Genomic DNA, 18,190 nt, shown 5'->3' on the forward strand with positions numbered 1-18,190 from the left:
TCTGGCGTACCATTGCAGAGGAAACCTGCATGCCTTTGACACTGGGTCTTGTCATACTCGCAGTAGGGTCCTTCAAACTGATTTGGGTTGTAGCATATGCAGGTTCCACACTCCTGACATTCTCCGCGTCCGGAACAAGGTTCATCTGTTTCCTTTGCTTTGCACTGGTTGAGGTCTGCAGCTGAACCACTCCCTGAACAATTACAGAAAGGACCCACCCTGGAGAGGAGACGTGACAGCAAACTATATTAAACCAAAAAGTCTGAAATCATTGTTCATATGTGCCATCCTGGTAAGTTTTTTACAATTATTTCTATAGAATGAATAATTAAGTCTCACCAGCCACCATGGCATCGACATTTCCCACACACCAGGTCTCCTTTTCCATTGCATCGAGGCGCATTACGAATGGGTGACTGGAGGAGAGTTAAAGATAAAGTCTTTTAAAGATGATCTGCCATAAAGAAATGTGACTTTAACTAGGCTCTTTGTGTGCTTCTAACCTTCTCACAGTCACAGGTTGGACACAAAATTGAGGCATCAACCATGACCCCGGTGCTAAAGGTGGTCGGTTTGACTCTCATTACTCCCTTGTTTTCATTCGGGTCCATTTTGCAGACGTGGTTTTCATCAATCATCCGTTGAGCTTTGAGCTGCGTCACAAAACTGCCCTAGAGATCACACAAACACACACACACAAAAATCATGTTTCCAAATCCATTTAGGTAGTTCCTCCTGTTCCTGCTTCCTGTGGTTGGCTAAAAAAGTAAATCAATCCCCACAGACTGTCATGTGAAAATATCAGACTTTACAGTATTAAAATGCATTTTTTACAACCTGATTAAAAACTGTTTTGGCCTGGTTTCCTTTTATAACTCTGATTTGGATCCGGTTGCATCGGTTTCATCATTCATTACTTATTAGGTTAACTGGTGACTGGCCGTGGCATGAACATGAGCATGTTTGGTTGTCTCTCTCTTGCTTTCCTGTTAAAGACTGGCGATATATAGCTAAGTTGGATAAGCAAGAAAATAGATCTGTGGATGTTTAACAGGACAAAAATGTGTACAAAACAGTGGTTTTCTGCCAGGGCAAGCAAAACCTAATGATTTGTACAGTGTATCCTTTTCCACTGTAACACAAATTTTCTCTTAGTAACCACTTTGGCCAAAATGTCTGGGGCTCATTGTCTGTGCTTGCCTTTCTGTAAAAGTCACCACATGCCACTAGTGAAAAATAATTATTTACTATTTGGCAACACAGTGAAATGGTTATTACGTTTGATAGAATAGCCTCACGTTGATTTTATGACTCTTTTGTTGTTTGCTTTATCATGCAGTTAACTGCAGTGTCTTAATTATGTATATCAGTTTTTTACAGTAAAATAGGGAGTGTGGTGTATACATTAGGGCTGCCACGATTAGTCGACTAGTCACGATTACGTCGACTATCAAAATCGTCAACGACTGATTTAATAGTCGACGTGTCGTTTGAAGCTTTGTAAGATCCCAAAAGACGCAGGAATAAGTAGCAGGATTTAAGAGTGTAATAACGGACTGAAACAGAAGATGGCAGCAGTGCATTTACAAGGATGCCACCTGCCGTAAAACCCCGAAGAAGAAGAAGTAGCTGTGTCCCAGAATTCATAGCGCAGCCCAGCTCAGTTTCCAACAATGGCGGCAGCTAGTTAGTTTTAATATTACTCTTATTATTCTTTCTGGGTCACAAAATAAACGTTTAACATATTTTCAGGCGAGAATGTAACTGTGTAAACCTCAAATATCTGCTCAGTTTATCAAGACACCACATACTTTGAAAAGCGCTCCGAAGTCTGTTACCCACTAGCTCGATAGCTAGCCGGGGGCAAAGCTCACTAGAGCCGTGAGAACCTACTCGCAAATCGTTTTCAAACCCACCTCCTTCTTTCGCTACTCAGGTTAAATATATATAAGTCACTTAGATAACTTAAAAATGTTATTGTTTGGCTTTTTTTAGTATTTTATTTATTCCTGAGTAAATCGGTTTGGCTGAGATTAAAGTTATAGTTTTTACACAGCTGCATGTCAAGCAGACAACTGATTATCAGAACTGTGAGATGCTCGAGAATATACTCCGGTGTCCCGTTATATTTTAGATAGCAAGGAGTTTATTAAACTTCACCAAAACAATCTGCAAATTTAATTAAAATTTAATAAACTATCATCCTGCCTTTATTTTTAGTTAGCACATACCTTAAACACTTAACCCTTGGTAGAACCTCGGACCATTTCGTGGCCTTTGCGTTTTTTAATTCCACGCCATTTCCACTGTGTTTAATGGAATATAGCCAAATTTTCAAACAGGTTTCTTTTGTTCATTTTATTTTAAAATTTCAGTCTGAGTTTCTTAAATGAGCTTAAATGGCTGAGCTAAAGGCATACATCCACTATCGAACCTCGTGGCCGATTTCTGTCCCTTTGAAACCCATTATAAACGCTATTTTTCATACCACCATTATTTTTACAACGGTTAATGTGATTGTCTCAGTCATGGTGCCATTTTGGAGTCCGGACCTTAAACTTGTAATTTTTTCATTTGTCCATCAGATGGCGCCCTTTTTTCATATTTCAAGCAATGAACGAACTTCAGCCAAAATTAAAGATTTTGAACGTGTCGTTCTGCAACAAAAAGTGAAAGAACTGGTGTTGTGTGTCACTATCAGTGTTGAATAATGATGTTGGATAATAGTAACTGTGCTTTTTTAAAAATATAAAGGCCTTTATGTCTAAAAAAAAAAAAAGAAAAAAGACACACAAACACACTTTTTCTTTTCAAAAGTATTTTCTCTCAGACGGCCACACAGCAATGTAAACAAATTAAATAAAAGCAAGGACCTAAACCACTTAACTAAAAATTAATTATTTTTTACCTTGAAATACAATTTTTTACAACTGCTGCGGTTAAATCACCTATGACCCGGAAGTAGTTACTGACTGGAAGCCATTTCGTGCGTTGTAAACAAGCCAGAGAGAGAGAGACACATGTGGGGGAGACGCGGTTTTTTTCCTCTTTTTATTTATTCAACGGTCACAAATCGGTTAGCGACACAACCACCTGCAAATTGTGAGCGAAGCGGAGATCCGAGGGAACCGTCACGGTGGAATTTCGAAAAACTTACGGACAATGGCGAGGCTGGCCGCCGTTATCGGCGCGCACAGCCTCGCCATTTGGTGGCAAAGACGCACGGAGAAGGTGGCGAAATCTTTGGGATAAACACCCTGATCGCAGTCGGGACTACGAAAAGTGCTGATCTTTTCGTGAGAAGGTAAACGTAAGTATTGTTACATTATTATTACAGAAAATTATTAATTTTTAAATGTTACGATGGCCGAGATGTCCTTCCGATCTCATTTCTTTGTTTACTATGGATGTAAACAAATAAAAACCCTCTAGTTTTATTGTGGATCCTTTTGTTTTACTGTCTACGCAGCAGATTACTTCTAGACGTTGGTGATAAGGCTGCGCTTGTGATCTTGGACAGACACCGGCCGTTCGGCTGCTCGTATCCCGTGTAGTCTCCACGGTGGCGGGCGCGCAGCGCGGGTCTGGCCGCTACGTGGCAACGTGGCCGCATAGCAGAGAAGCGCCATTCGGGGGAAGCATAAGGACTTTTTTTGACATATTTCACTGCGTGTTGTACACTACATGTTGAACTATGCATGTGACAAAAAAAATAATCTTGAATCTTACTATTCACATGTGCTATGTCGTGCCAAATCAGACGGCGCAGGTTTAGGCTGCGCGAAGAAGTGTCTTTGTTTCGCGAGAAGCAAAAAGAGTGAAAAATTAGTATCGTTACATTCAGTTTGGGGCTACGACAAAAAAAAAAAATGTTTTCACGTGGTGTCGACGTGTCGCGCTGGGGACACTGACACTGACACCAAGACCCAGACCCAGACCCATGTCCTGGCAGCGGGCAATGGTGCTACTCGTGGCGCGCAAAGGTGCGCCCAGTGGACCGCTGGAGGTGTTGCAACGCCTACCGGACACACAACTTTCTCTAATTCCCAGTAACATAAATGTTCATGTTCATCCTTCTAAAATAAATGTTTTTCTGATTCAAAGTGATCTTGTATTGTTATTTAGACAATTTCTATTTTATTTTAGAACAAAACAAGGTAATAAGCATTTGGTGTATGCAAAAAATGATATGAACCTGATATGGCACTATATGACATTTAGTGTGCTCCTGCACAAAAAATAATAATGGATCAAAATGAATGTTGGTGCCAATGTTTGGACCATCTAAAGGCCTAATTACAATAACAATCAAATATTACTTCAAATGTATTTTATGAAAAATATTTACGTTTTTAGTTTTATTCTGTTAAATAAAAAACAGGGCGCTCATGTACCCAAACTGGTATTTAAAGGGTTAAAACAATGAAAATATAATTAAAACGTGATATGGATATTTTAAGCAGAAGTAGTTTTAAAAGACTGACTCGTTTAAAGTGAAAAAAATTATTAATATACAATATTTTTAGAGCACTTTTTGGGGCGGGACCAAAAGGATGGATTTTTTAAAATGTGCTCCTGCACAAAAAATAATAATGGATCAAAATGAATGTTGGTGCCAGTCTTTGGACCATCTAAAGGCCTAATTATAATAACAATCAAATATTACTTTAAATGTATTTTATGTAAAATATTTATTTATTTATTTATTTTCTGTTAAAAAACAGGGCGCTCATGTACACAAACTGGGATTTAAAGGGTTAAAACAATGAAAATATAATTAAAACTTGATATGGATATTTTAAGCAGAAGTAGTTTTAAAAGACTGACTCATTTCAAGTGGAAAAAAATATTGATATATAACCTCTTAGAGCACTTTTTGGGGCGGGACCATTTTTGGTCCCGAGGACCACAAAAGGATGGATTTTTTTTAAATTGTGCTCCTGCACAAAAAATAATAATGGATCAAAATGAATGTTGGTGCTAATGTTTGGACCATCTAAAGGCCTAATTATAATAACAATCAAATATTACTTTAAATGTATTTTATGAAAAATATTTAAGTTTTTATTTTTTTCTGTTAAAAAACAGGGCGCTCATGTACCCAAACTGGTATTTAAAGGGTTAAAACAATGAAAATATAATTAAAACTTGATATGGATATTTTAAGCAGAAGTAGTTTTAAAAGACTGACTCGTTTAAAGTGGAAAAAAATATTGATATATAACCTCTTAGAGCGCTTTTTGGGGCAGGACCATTTTTGGTCCCGAGGACCACGAAAGGATGGATTTTTTAAAAATGTGCTCCTGCACAAAAAATAATAATGGATCAAAATGAATGTTGGTGCCAATGTTTGGACCAACTAAAGGCCTAATTATAATAACAATAAGATATTACTTCAAATGTATTTTATGAAAAATATTTAAGTTTTTATTTTTTTTTCTGTTAAAAAACAGGGCGCTCATGTACCCAAACTGGTATTTAAAGGGTTAAAACAATGAAAATATAATTAAAACTTGATATGGATATTTTAAGTAGAAGTAGTTTTAAAAGACTGACTCATATAAAGTGGAAAAAAATATTGATATATAACCTTTTAGAGCACTTTTTGGGGCGGGACCATTTTTGGTCCAGAGGACCACGAAAGGATGGATTTTTTAAAATGTGCTCCTGCACAAAAAATAATAATGGATCAAAATGAATGTTGGTGCCAATCTTTGGACCATCTAAAGGCCTAATTATAATAACAATAAGATATTACTTTAAATGTCTTTTATGGGAAATATTAATTTTTTAATTTTTTTTCTGTTAAAAAACAGGGCGCTCATGTACCCAAACTGGTATTTAAAGGGTTAAAACAATGAAAATATAATTAAAACTTAATGTGGATATTTTAAGCAGAAGTAGTTTTAAAAGACTGACTAATTTAAAGTGGAAAAAAATATTGATATATAACATTTTTAAAGCACTTTTTGGGGCGGGATAATTTTTGGTCACGAGGACAAACGAAAGGGTAGGACTTTGAAGTTCTACCAAGGGTTAAAGCTGTAAGCTAATGATAGTTATATAAGAGCAGGCGCATGCTGGTGCAATAAGCTGTATGTTTTACGTCCAATGGATGCATGATCTGATTAGTTGACTAATCACAAAAATAATCGGTGACTAGTCGACTATCAAAATAATCGTTTGTGGCAGCCCTAGTATACATCATCTAAATTCTGAAAATCCCAGTTGTTGCCAACAAAAATAATAATCTATTACACAAATACATACATTAGTAAAATAATTGTTTATATCTTTTTTGGCACATACAATTTTTCCCGGCTGGAAATTAAATTCCCCGTATTTTGCAATCTGTCCACTTTCTTTCAAGAACTTCGCCTCGAAAGCCTTGGGCCTGTCCTCTGCACGGATGCTCATCTTAGCTCGGATATTCTGAAAAGACACAGTATAAAAACCTATCAGCATGCAGAGATTGACTGAACAGAGTACAAAGTGCTAGCAACCGTAAGCTGTTACCGTAAAGGCAGTCTCCATGACTTCAAGGATATTGGATGAGTCTTGTTGCAGCAGACCAACCTCAGCAATGGGAAAATAATCTTTGAGTTTCTGCACACAATACAAAAAAATGTCATGGCATAAAAAAGGAGTTATCTATTTATCACAGACTTTCGTATGACTTAAGTGAAATATGAAGATCTAAAGCCCACCAACCTGGTAGTACGTGTAGGAGTGGTCAGTGACAGCAAAGATTGGGATAATGTTGTTTTTTCCCAGGAGACGGACCAGCGTTGGTATTGATGGGTAATCCTGTTCTGTAGCCTTTGTGTAAGAACCGTCCTTGTCGAGATGGCATTGCTCATCATTGCGTGGCAAGACGCCTGCTAGCACATTAGCGCCATCAGCTTCATAGTGGAAGGCTGACTCCGTGGAAAAGACCAGGAGATGTGTGCTGCCTTCTCGCCAGCCAATTTTATCCTAGAATAACAAAATACAATGTAGCGCAAAAGATATGTGGTTTAGGGAAAAAGTGCATGTTCAACCGTTGCTGTTTAGAAGCCTTTCTTTCCAAATATTCTTCAAACAGTAACTCCTCATTTCTTCCCACTTGGAAACAGAAGAAACTAAACTGTAATGGAAATAGCATCTATTTGACAGGAAAGAGCTATTGTGTTTATAAGCTACTTGGTAAATTTACCACCAGGGTTTTCAAAATATGGCCTGAAGGACCTAAATAACCTGTAAAACTAGTGTTCGTTTCATTACGTCACACTTCAGTTCATATTATGATAGAGGAATGGAGCATTGTAGACATTGTTTTTCTTTTTTTAACTACTGGGAAAAAATATGTTTACAAAAAATTATAAACTGGCACAAAAGTATAGTTATATGTGAGAATACTGAGAGTTAGTGTGTATGACACAGTACAGCATAAGTTGTCTGCCTGAATGAAGCTGCAGGCTTTACTTCAATTAACCAGCAGCATGTATTTTAATTAGTCTTTGTTGAGCATGATTATCACCAGTGCTGTTCAGAATTTTGTAAAGATGGACATTATGCTTCCACTTCGGTTCGCTAAGGATCTTGTCTCTGCTTTTTTGTTCATGATGTGGTTCTCTTAGTTTCATCAGGTGGTGATCTCCAGCACTGGAACAGTTGAGAGCTGAGCTGGAATGAACACCTTCATATCTGAGGCTATAGTTCTGAGCAGGAAGAGGGTGAAGTGTCCGCTCCAGGTTGCTGCCCCAAGCGGAGGAGTTTCAGTATCTCAGGGTCTTGCTCACAAACGAGGAGAGAGGGAAAAGAGAGGGATTGACAGACCAACTTGTATCACATCTGCAGTGATGTGATGTACAGGTCCGTCGTAGTGAAAAGAGCAGAGAGTCAAAGTGAAGCTGTCAGTCTATGAACCTACCCTCAGCTGTGATTACAAGCCCTGGGAAGTAACTAGAAGAATACAATTGTGGATACAAACAGTAGAAATTAGCTTTCTCTGACAGGTGGCTTTGCCTCTTCCTGAGGAAGAAAGGAGCTAGTTGGGCATCTGACAAAGATGCCTCCTGTTTGACGTGTTCTGGGCATTTCCTACCAGGAGAGGTAGAACAGGAGTAGGTCCTGGGGTAGATCCACCACACAGTGGAGAGATTACATCTCTCTGCTGTCCTGGGAATGCCTGTGTTTTGGTGGATGAGCTCGAGGAGGTGATTGTTTAACGGACTGGGCTTTTCTACTTAAGCTGCTGCCCCTGCGACCTGGCCCAGACAAGCGGCAGAAAACGGACCTGGTGACAGTCTTAGACCTGTGAATTTAACACAAATGTAGGCATGGCAACACTGGTTTAGTATTTTTATTTACCCCGCACACTGCAGCCTGCAATATGGCATCGAAACCTCCCTCTGGGGCATCCAGGTTTCCAGAAATTCTCTCCTTCTGAAGTTCCTGGGTGAATTCATTTACGTTGCTTGTCAATTTAATGACATTTTTGAAAGCAAACGGAGGGTCGCTGTTGGGCCATGGCTGTTTAAGTCTGACAAAGAGGATGGAAAAAAGACAAAGAGGAAATTATGTTTTGACTATGCTAATGCACGTACAGACTGTGCTCAACTTTCTTCATTTTTTCTTACTTGATGGGCCTCATGTCAGTCTGGGGCTCTATCACTTTGTCCACAAACTCTCCAAATCCAATAGTGTAGTCATTCGACAGATTCTTCACCAGCGAAGCTACAGGAAATACATTCCCAGTCAGTATAACATCGACACTCATCAGGACACATCGCCTTTGCAAGGATGCTCACCCAACTCATTCCCCATGTTTTTCAAGTTGGTCAAATCGTCCTCCATGGAATTTGAGAAGTCCATAAGAATATAAAGATCCAGAGGGCCTTTCTCTGGGGCAAACACCTGCACCGTCATGTTTTTCTCCTCCCCTGGCAGGAAGGTCATCATGGTACTCTGTGGTGACACCTGAGCCTTCTGAAGATTGATGTCGATTGATTCGCTCTGCGCAGAAGGAGAGATAGAAGAAGAAGAACACGTGAAAGTTGAAATCTAGAAATTCTTTTGACTGAAAACAATTAATCTGAGGCCAAACTGGTGGAAGAGTGATCAGGACTTACCTTTAGTATCTCCCGGCTGCTTTTAACTGTAATGATGCTTGCAGCCTGGCAGCCATGGACAATTATGTTCTTATGCAGGTCACAGCGAGGGCCGTTATAGGTCTGAGTGAGAAGGAAGATTGATTTGTGAAGACTGCTTTCCTGCAGAATCTTCATTTGACCACTTAGGTAAGATGGTTGGAAAGGGAATACACTCAGTCTATAGACCAGGGACGTGACACTCATTATACAGAACATATACAACAGACTTAAGTGGGTCGGATCAGTGAAACTACATAATAAATATGTAAAATCACAGAAAAGGTTTTTGTAGTTCATTGCCCAAACTGTCCTGTAATTATAAAACCAGACACTTCTTTAGTGTATAGTTGAAAAACAGGAACTTTTCTGTCATTAAAATGTCATTGTTTATGTATTAGTTGTTGTCTACAACCTAATAGATAAACTTCACTACTTCACATAAGGCAACAGTGTCACCTGAAATTCAAAATGCTAAGAATGAGAACATTGAGAATGAATCGTCTTTCTGCTCTTTCGTACTTCTGCAGTTTTTTACTCTCACCTCTTCAGAGCAGTAAGCGCAGCCGACCCCGGCCTGCAGACATTCTGAGCAGGAGCTGGCCCTGGAGGCAAAGCAGTAGTTCTCTGTTGGAGCAGAAAGAAAATGAAACGCTCTCAGAAGGAATCACAGAGAGGAAACGCAGTGAGAACCGAACCTGTGAACAGCAGCTCAACTGACACCAAGCACATCTTCAAATCTGTAGTCTCTCATTTTGGTCCTGGCTAAACCAGCAGGTTTAATAGAGCTTTTATAAAATTAAGGTCAAATCCAACTTCTTCATTCATTAAAAAAAATAATAATACGCCAGTTATAGCTTTCAGTAATCAATTTGTAATTTAGTCGACATAATGAAATGAGTGTACAAATCTGGTGAAAATGATCACAAGACAGTTTGCAGATAGCGCAGGTTCTGTCAATCTACACCTCAGTGGCTTCAAACAAACAGCACTGAGAAATATTTCACAATAAATGTTCTCAATAAATAAATGTGTCTCGTTGAGGTAACACGTATCTGGTCTTTCTCACCTTCAGCATAGGAGCAGGTCAACAGGACCGCTACAAGCGCGATCCCTACCGAGAGATGTAACGTCCATCTCCCCATCTCCTTCCTGCAAGAGAAACAGAACAAATTTGAAAAAAATCAAATGTAGAAGAATTCTCAAATCCACTTTTAGGGAAAGAAAAGGAAAAAAAGAAGGTCAGAGAATCTACTTTCCTCTGGTGTAATTTGAACCACCTGCACTCTCGGAGCCAGACAGAGAGACCAGGCCCAGACACTCCTTACCTTCACTTCAGTTTGGGAAAACAGCAGCTTCCAAAGACAAACACTAGACCCTATTAAAATACATTCACTGATTTCTATTCTTTAAAACACTGGACACGTTTTAAAATACCTGAAAGTGCTCATAAATAGTGATTTGCAGACTTACAAACAGTTTAGGAGTGTTAGCAAAGAGAGAATATGTTAGTACAGCCAAATACAATAAATAAATCGTCATCTCTAATTCAAACTGTTAACTGACTTCTCTAGAAGAAACTTCAGCAGAAGAAAAAGCTGCTTCTGGGGTCGATCGTGGCTAATACTGGGGACCGTACATCTTGCACTACACACATTCAATACAGCTCCACTGTACCGGTGTAGGTGGAAATCTCAGATACAGATCAATAAAGAAAAAAAGCTTCCCAGCAAACTTTATCTTTGCAGCAGAGTGATGGATCGAATCCTGACATGAAAGGGCGGATGCAGGGTGGGACCTGGAAATATTCGCAGCAGCACGCTGTGCAGACTCTTCACAACAAAACCACTTTATAATTTCATTCTGGAATCTTGGATGGAAGCTGCAAAAAACACTCCACCGAACATGGCACTGAACAAAGGGCGCTGTGTGGCATGAAATGTCTCTGTAATTGCTGCAGTGGGCACATGCGATTTGGGTGCACACGCAGAAAAAAAAAGGAAGAAAAGAAGGTGATTCGCGCCACGAAGATTTACAACCCTGAAAAGGAATTTCTCCTTCGGGTGAGAGAATGACCTATGCGAGTTAAAAACACGGCCTGAAAAACACATGGGAAAGCCAACCTGGCAACTCGGTGTGAACTTGAGCTGGCTGCAGGTGTGTGCGTGAGCAATAAAGAGCCTGAAACACAGAACAAACCAGCTCTTATCCCCAAACTTAATCATGAGTCGTTGAATATGAGCTAAAAAAAAGTGCAACTTTGTATTTTGCTCCCACTCAGGCGAAATCAAAGGCACGCAGGCATTTCTGACACTGACACTGACACAAATTACAGCTTTGAGGGGACAGAAAACCGAGCAGAGTCATTCGTGCTGTTTTTTGTTTTTTTCTTTGCTCAGAAGGAGTCTGCAGGGCATTAAGCTGGGCTTGTTTCTGCACAGACAACAACATGCCCGTCAGGTGAACATACCACCGCTGGGTGCGGGTCCGACCTCGTCTTGACATCGTCAGTGAAAGGGCAGGAGGGTCTTTTGTAACATGTTTGAAGGGTGACACCTGAAACCCGCCCTGCTATCTGCAAATTCCTCCCTTAAAACCACAAACAGCACAAAACAAGCAGCAACACAACAGGTCTGGAGGTTTAATATCAGCAAAAGAAGCAGTTTTACTCTCCCCATAGCTGATCCACTTCACCTGTGCTACACTGCAGGGTTTTGATGTGAGCAATCATGCAGAACGAGAAGCCAAATTCACAAACACACACAAAGAAAAAAGAAAATAACAAGTAAACTTAAAGCAACTTTGTTTAAACCTCAGTCATCGGTCTTGCATGCGATTCTAAAACCATGTGGCCTGATATAAAGTTATATAAGTTATATAACGCACGTTTCACAGCCAGACAATTCGCTCAAAAGTCACGCAAACACCAACAGGTAGAGTAGCCAGTCGATTTCTCAAAGCTCTGCGATTATCGCTTAAAGAGGACGCTGAAAACAATGGAGCCATCAGGCAATTTACAACCGCACACAAAGAGATTACTGATCAAACAAACCTGTTACTGTGTTCTCGCCTAGTCCAGGTCCAAAGGTGCAGCAATAAATAAGAAAACTATTTCCCTGTTTTTTTTCTCTGCTTTGTTTGACCCAGGAGTTTGGTGAAGAGTTTTTGTATCCACCTGTTTGCAGAAAAAGGAAAAAAAAACCAAAACTTCAAATCCTTGTGACCAAGTTGACAGTTCCCCTTACAAACAGAAACGGACGCACTTCCAGCTTCTACTTTCTTCTGTTTCTTTCTTCCTGTACAGTCCGCTCTGGTCAAATATTGACTTATTTGCCCTCAAACTCCGCTCACTCAAGTAAGAGTGAGTGTGTGTGTGTCTCAGAGTGTATGTGGGAGAGATATGAGACTCAGTGAGAGCAGCTGAGTGAATATACTGCGAGGGCTGTGACTTGATCCCTCCTTTTGCTCCTGCATGCTCACGCACATGCTCACACACACACACACACACTTTCCTATCCAGGTAAGTAGTTCTAACAGATAGAGTTAACTCCCTTCCCCACCCTGTTAAGTTAAAAGGTCCACACCTCTGTGCGTCAGCCCCCCCTCCCGCCCGTTGCATTCCACCCCAGCGGGAGTTCACCTGTGTGGGCTTGACACTCTGCAGTCAGTCCCCTCCTTCAGCAGCCTCCTCCCATGCTCTTGGGAGTGGCACAGAGCAGAACTCTGCCTGCAGGCTACGGGAAACAGTTCTGTGATTTGTGTTTACACAACCGTGTACTCATACTTGCAGGGCACATTTTCTTCTTGTACTTACATCTTCCAGTATTTCATATTAATGTACTGATTGCCACACTTCACAGTCCTCACTGTGTTTCCTTTTTTTAATGTAGGCACATTTTAAACTGAAGGTAAAGAAAATTTCACAGTTTCAATGTTTAAATATATTCATTTTGTTCAAACTCATGTATGGAGGTCCTAAAGTGCGAAACAAAACATTTTTTTAAAAAAGGGAACACTTTCAGTTTAATCTGTTTTCTTTTTTCTTTTCTCTTTTAGGGGGGGTCACGCTTTTGAATTTTATTTATTTTTTTCATGTCTGGATTTTGCAGCTCAGGACTCCTGCAGTGACATTTGCCCAGCACGACACTGGTCAGTAAAAGAAGCATATATTTATTAGGGGTGCAACAATACTCGTATCGATATTGAACCGTTCGATACAGTGCTTTCGGTTCGGTACACATATGTATCGAACAATACAAACTTTTTTATTTATTTTATTAACTTTTCTTCTGACGATGCTGTCTGTGTTGAGCACTCAGTGGATCTGCGTTCGACTACTCCGCCTAGGCTGCACTGTCGAGTGCAGATCCACTGAGCGCAGCACAAGCTAGCAAGACAGAAGCTAAGCTCGTTGCAACATGGCAACTGCCTCAACGCTACCCGAAATTGAACCTCCCCCACCCTCATTCAGATCTGGTGTTTGAGACTATTTTGGTTTTCATGTGAAGTATGACCCTGAAGGTAAGCGCGTCATGGACAAAAGTAAAACAGTATGTCGGATGTGCCACGCAATGCTCAATTGATGGGAACTAGTGCGTTAGCGCAGTTAGCTTGTTAACGTGTTGACGCCGTCCAGCCCCACACACGGGGCGATCCGCGGTAACTTGTTAACGGAGATTTGCCGTGTTGTGGCGTTAACGTCATTTCAGATTAACGCTGACAGCACTAGTGGGAACACAACGAATATGACTGCACATTTACGCCGACATCATCCTCGTGCAAAGACAAGTGGAAGCAGACAAAAACAACAGCATGCATGCTACAAACTTCACCCGAGTCATTTAGACAGCCGTTAGCACATGATTCTCCTTATGGGGACCTGATATGTTTAATATGCTGCTGAGAATATAGCCCAGAAGAAGCGTATAGTATAGCTTTTATTTTGGAAAGAGCCATTTTCTCTGTAATAAACTCTCTTTTCCAAAGATGAGGGATTCCTCGATCAGATAGATTTATTTTTATTATTATTATTTTGTTGTTTCAGCAACATTAAATTTAAAAACTGTACTTTTGAGTTAAAATCTATATTTATAATTTTAATAAATGACAAATTTAAAAGGCATGAACATTTTTTTGTATCGAAAAAATATCGAACCGTGACACCAAAGTATCGAACTGAACCGTGAATTTTGTGTATCGTTGCACCCCTAATATTTATTATTGGTTGGGTTAGCAACAGGTTAGCAACATCAGGACCAGTTGGCCAAAGTCCCAAATTGAAATTGTGTTTCTTTTGACTTGATGGCTGTGAAGGCCATCCGAGCACACAACTCATTCTCATGTTGAAGAAACCAGTTTGAGATGAGTTCAAAATTCAATTTTATTTATACAGCGCCAAATCACAATAACAGCCGCCTCAATGCTGTTTATATTGTAAGGTAGAGCCTACAATAACACATACAGAGAAAAACCCAGCAATCATATGACCCCCTATGAGCAAACACCTTGGCGACAGTGGGAAGGAAAAACTCCCTTTTAACAGGAAGAAACCTCTGGCAGAACCAGGCTCAGGGAGGGGCGGGGCCATCTGGCTGGTTCCTTTGGTTACTCTCACTTTCATATCAACTTCAAGATGTCTCCACCGACCTCCGGCATCAACAAGGCATTTTTTGACCTAACAGCTATGCCACGTTCAAAGTCACTCGGGTTTTATAGCGTAGGGGGCGGTCCAAAAGCAATTCGCCTGCCACCAGGCCTTGTGATGTTTATCCAGCCTATGAGTGAGAATCATTTCCATTTTAACACTTTATTGCAGCAGTGTTGAGTGATCTCCACAGGAAAGCACTTGTGCTGCTGTGTGCTCGCTTGTGTTCCGGTTGAGTTCTATGAGAACCCACATATTAGATGTCTGTTTTGGACTTTAAAACACTTCAACTATTATCTTTTACTTGCCTACATTCCTTCAAAACCCATGCCCCTCAGGCTTTTTTGTTTAGATGTCAGGATTCTCATTAATCATTGGACCGTTTTGTTGTTGAACGCTCTCAGTAAACCCCCGCTCTGCCCTTTTACTGTAACTAACCCTTTAATCTTTGCTTCAGTCTAATTTTTTGCTCTTTAATAAATTTCTTGCATTGCATGAAGTTTGCAAAAGGAAGTAGCAGGAATTCCAGATAGGGGCAGAGTCGATTGAGCAATTTTATGTGTATTTATCTGGAAAGGCTTTTCCTCTGCTCTCCAGCAGACCACACATCAGGTGTTAAAGGTTATTCACAATCACTTACTGTCTCCGCAACACATCTTGTCCAACGCGTGGACCAGATCTGGGATTTAAGGACTCAAACTCAAATGTGAAAACATCTCTTTTCCCTTTTACAACCTGAGCAGCCTGAACATACAGAGCCACACTCCTAGCAACCAGATCTGGTTTGAGACAATGGCTGACTCTCCAGGGGAACAAAACTTGTTAGAAACAACTCTTCTTATTCAACACTTTTTGTATTTTGGCTAATGCTGAAGCAGAGATGCCAATCTAAACAGCCCTTTCAGATGTTGAACGACTTAAGGGGAAGGTGTGGCACACCTGCTGTATCGTTTGTACAATCAAGCAAGGGATCAAGTGAAAGAAGCTTTGTGCTAATTATACATGTACATACATAGTTATACATATACCAGTCAGTTACCATGATTCACCCTCAGTGGGAACTAAAGGTAAAATTGATAATAAACCGTTCAAGGACCACAAATACACTGCTGGTTCCTGCGTATGCAGACATGCTGATTATGAGTTTAGACATTACTTACTGTTTACACGATGCTCCTGTAGTGAATTGGACTCATCTGCAGAATAGATGGAGCTGGTTTTCTCCCTACCGCAGGCAGCTGGAAAGAAAGGGGTAAAGTTTTGGGTTCAGACAAGAAGCCCGACAAGAATGTCCCCATTTCCCAGCTCCCCTCTCCACGTTTCAGTCTGAGTCAGTGGCCCACTCTTTGCCAATTTACATGACAAAAACTGCTTGTTGGATCACTGAGTTCATTCACCACTTATAATGGCGTCTCCCCGTTCTTCTTCTTCCCACTAATAAATCTGCTACTACGCACACATTTCACACACAGCTTTGCAACTGCGCTTGGAAACGTAACACAACCCCATGTATGCTACAAAACAATCATGCTAACAATTAATAACTTTGGTAAAACTGTGCGTTGAAGTGTAGCAAGAAAATTTTCCTCATGTCAAATATCTCTATAAAAGCACAAATAACTACCCTTTACATTGTAATAGAAAGCTGTGTTAATGAGGTTGACATGTAGTAACGCAGACTATATGAATAATTACCTCAATAAAAACACAGCTACTCTGTCATTTTAGGGGTAAAATGCTATATGCTAACAGAAAAAGTAACACTTGTTTTAATTAGGTTTAGCTAGTATTAGGGAGTATTAGGACCACATTAAGAAAATAAACTGTGATGTTCACATTTTGACTTTTTTTTTCTTTAAATAATATTAATACTTTTTGACTTTATTGCCAAAATGGTAGATATTTTTTTCTTAACGTAGCCGTGTACTCCTTTGTAGCTAGCTGTTAATTACGGTTAGGGGGGAAAATGGAGTTTTATTAAATAGTGGCTAGGTTTTTTTTTTTTTTTTTTAATCAGGTTTAGCTACATTAACGCAGGTTTTTAAAATGTATTAACTTAAGGGTTTTTGTGTACACATTTTTGAGTCATATCGTGATGACGGTGGATAAATTGGGTAAAGTTGTAACCTGCTCAGCACAAGCTGTACATTGGGTGTGTCTGGCGGGCTCACCTCCAAAGTGTAGGCCCTCTCTTGTTGCTTTTGAATTATAACCCAAGGGGAAAAGGTTTAAAAAGAAAAAACAAAATAAAAATGAATAATCAACCTTACTAAGGTTTTAATTGTGTATGAAGGTTTATAAAAACACCTTATAAATATACTGCTACATACATGCCCATTTTCATATGTATATTTTAACTTCTAGATGGCTGAATTAATGTGACAGTTTTCAGGAAAAAGGGGGCTTTAACTTTTCACTGTCCAAATTCTACCAGTGTTATCAGGGTTTTAGCAGTTGGATGACTGTTTGAATATTAAATGTATCAAGAGTATGGTGGTGCAAACTGTAAAAGCTGAAGTAAAGCCCATGAAGCAAATAGCATAACCTGAGTCAATGGAGAGATCTAAGACTGCAACTTCCAGCTATTAAATGCTCAGGGAGGACTTGCCATGTGCTCCCAGGAACCTGCAAGGCATGACTATGGGACAAACAGAGCACTACAGTTCAAAGTGCTCCACAGTAGAAGTCAGTAATAAGATGCAATAAGAAAAAAGCAAACACAAATATTGATAAAAAATTTAAATGTAAAAAGACAAAACACCATGGAAACAAAAATTACATTTAAAATAATCCAGAAACAATAACAATACATCAATAAAATTAAGAACAATCCAGAAACCAAGAACTACTGGACATAAAATATGCAATACTGTCCAACAGGTGGATAAAAGGCTTAATAAGCCCAAAGAGCAAAATAGAATTAAATTACATATTAATTCAATTCAATTCAATTCAATTTTATTTATATTGCGCCAAATCACAACAAAAGTCGCCTCAAGGCACAAATAAGGTAATGTTTGTAAAGAAAACTCAAGTTTTAAGCTTTCAAGTCAGATAACATCAGCCAAACGTGATAAAACAACTATCCAATCAGCTCCAGTCTGGCTCTAATTGCATTTCCTCTATCCTCAATCAGTGAAGCTCGGAGAAATCACAGTTGTGCCACCAGCAGTCTTGTTTTTCATCCATTCATTTGCATTCCAGGCTCTGCAAAAACATGTTGAGATGCAACAAGAACACGAACATGCAACTCTACCAAATGCATGACTTCTATAAAGGCTTGTGGCCAAATGTGGGTATGATTCAACTGAATGTCATAAATGAGTCAGTGCTAAACCATAATCTGCACTTTAAACCTCCCTCAGGAGTCGCACCGACAGCTCAGATTCAGAACGCAGAGTCTTCTCCAGCCTCT

General features: G+C 39.7%; 1 protein-coding gene across 6 annotated transcripts in view; it reads right to left on the reverse strand.

Moving 5' to 3' along the window:
- Nucleotides 1–16,228, reverse strand: part of itgb4 (integrin, beta 4) — a 34,864-nt gene extending 18,636 nt beyond the window's left edge. For 3 of the 6 annotated variants that reach the window (XM_085169539.1, XM_085169538.1, XM_085169537.1), the window contains exons 1-13: nt 12,184–12,585; nt 10,201–10,283; nt 9,676–9,758; nt 9,114–9,215; nt 8,793–8,997; nt 8,622–8,718; nt 8,353–8,524; nt 6,712–6,975; nt 6,517–6,606; nt 6,310–6,432; nt 504–671; nt 340–416; nt 11–219 (exon numbers count right to left, since the gene is read on the reverse strand). In XM_085169539.1, the coding sequence (XP_085025665.1) occupies nt 11–219; nt 340–416; nt 504–671; nt 6,310–6,432; nt 6,517–6,606; nt 6,712–6,975; nt 8,353–8,524; nt 8,622–8,718; nt 8,793–8,997; nt 9,114–9,215; nt 9,676–9,758; nt 10,201–10,276 (1,666 nt within the window). In that variant the 5' untranslated portion in view covers nt 10,277–10,283; nt 12,184–12,585. Of the gene's footprint in view, nt 1–10; nt 220–339; nt 417–503; nt 672–6,309; nt 6,433–6,516; nt 6,607–6,711; nt 6,976–8,352; nt 8,525–8,621; nt 8,719–8,792; nt 8,998–9,113; nt 9,216–9,675; nt 9,759–10,200; nt 10,284–12,183; nt 12,587–15,935 lie in introns of those variants that run through there. The other 3 variants (XM_085169536.1, XM_085169534.1, XM_085169535.1) reach the window with 2 other exon arrangements.
- Nucleotides 16,229–18,190: the final 1,962 nt, after the last annotated feature.

This window comes from Neolamprologus multifasciatus, chromosome 8 (genome assembly GCF_963576455.1).
Source record: "Neolamprologus multifasciatus chromosome 8, fNeoMul1.2, whole genome shotgun sequence".
NCBI classification, from domain to species: domain Eukaryota; kingdom Metazoa; phylum Chordata; class Actinopteri; order Cichliformes; family Cichlidae; genus Neolamprologus; species Neolamprologus multifasciatus.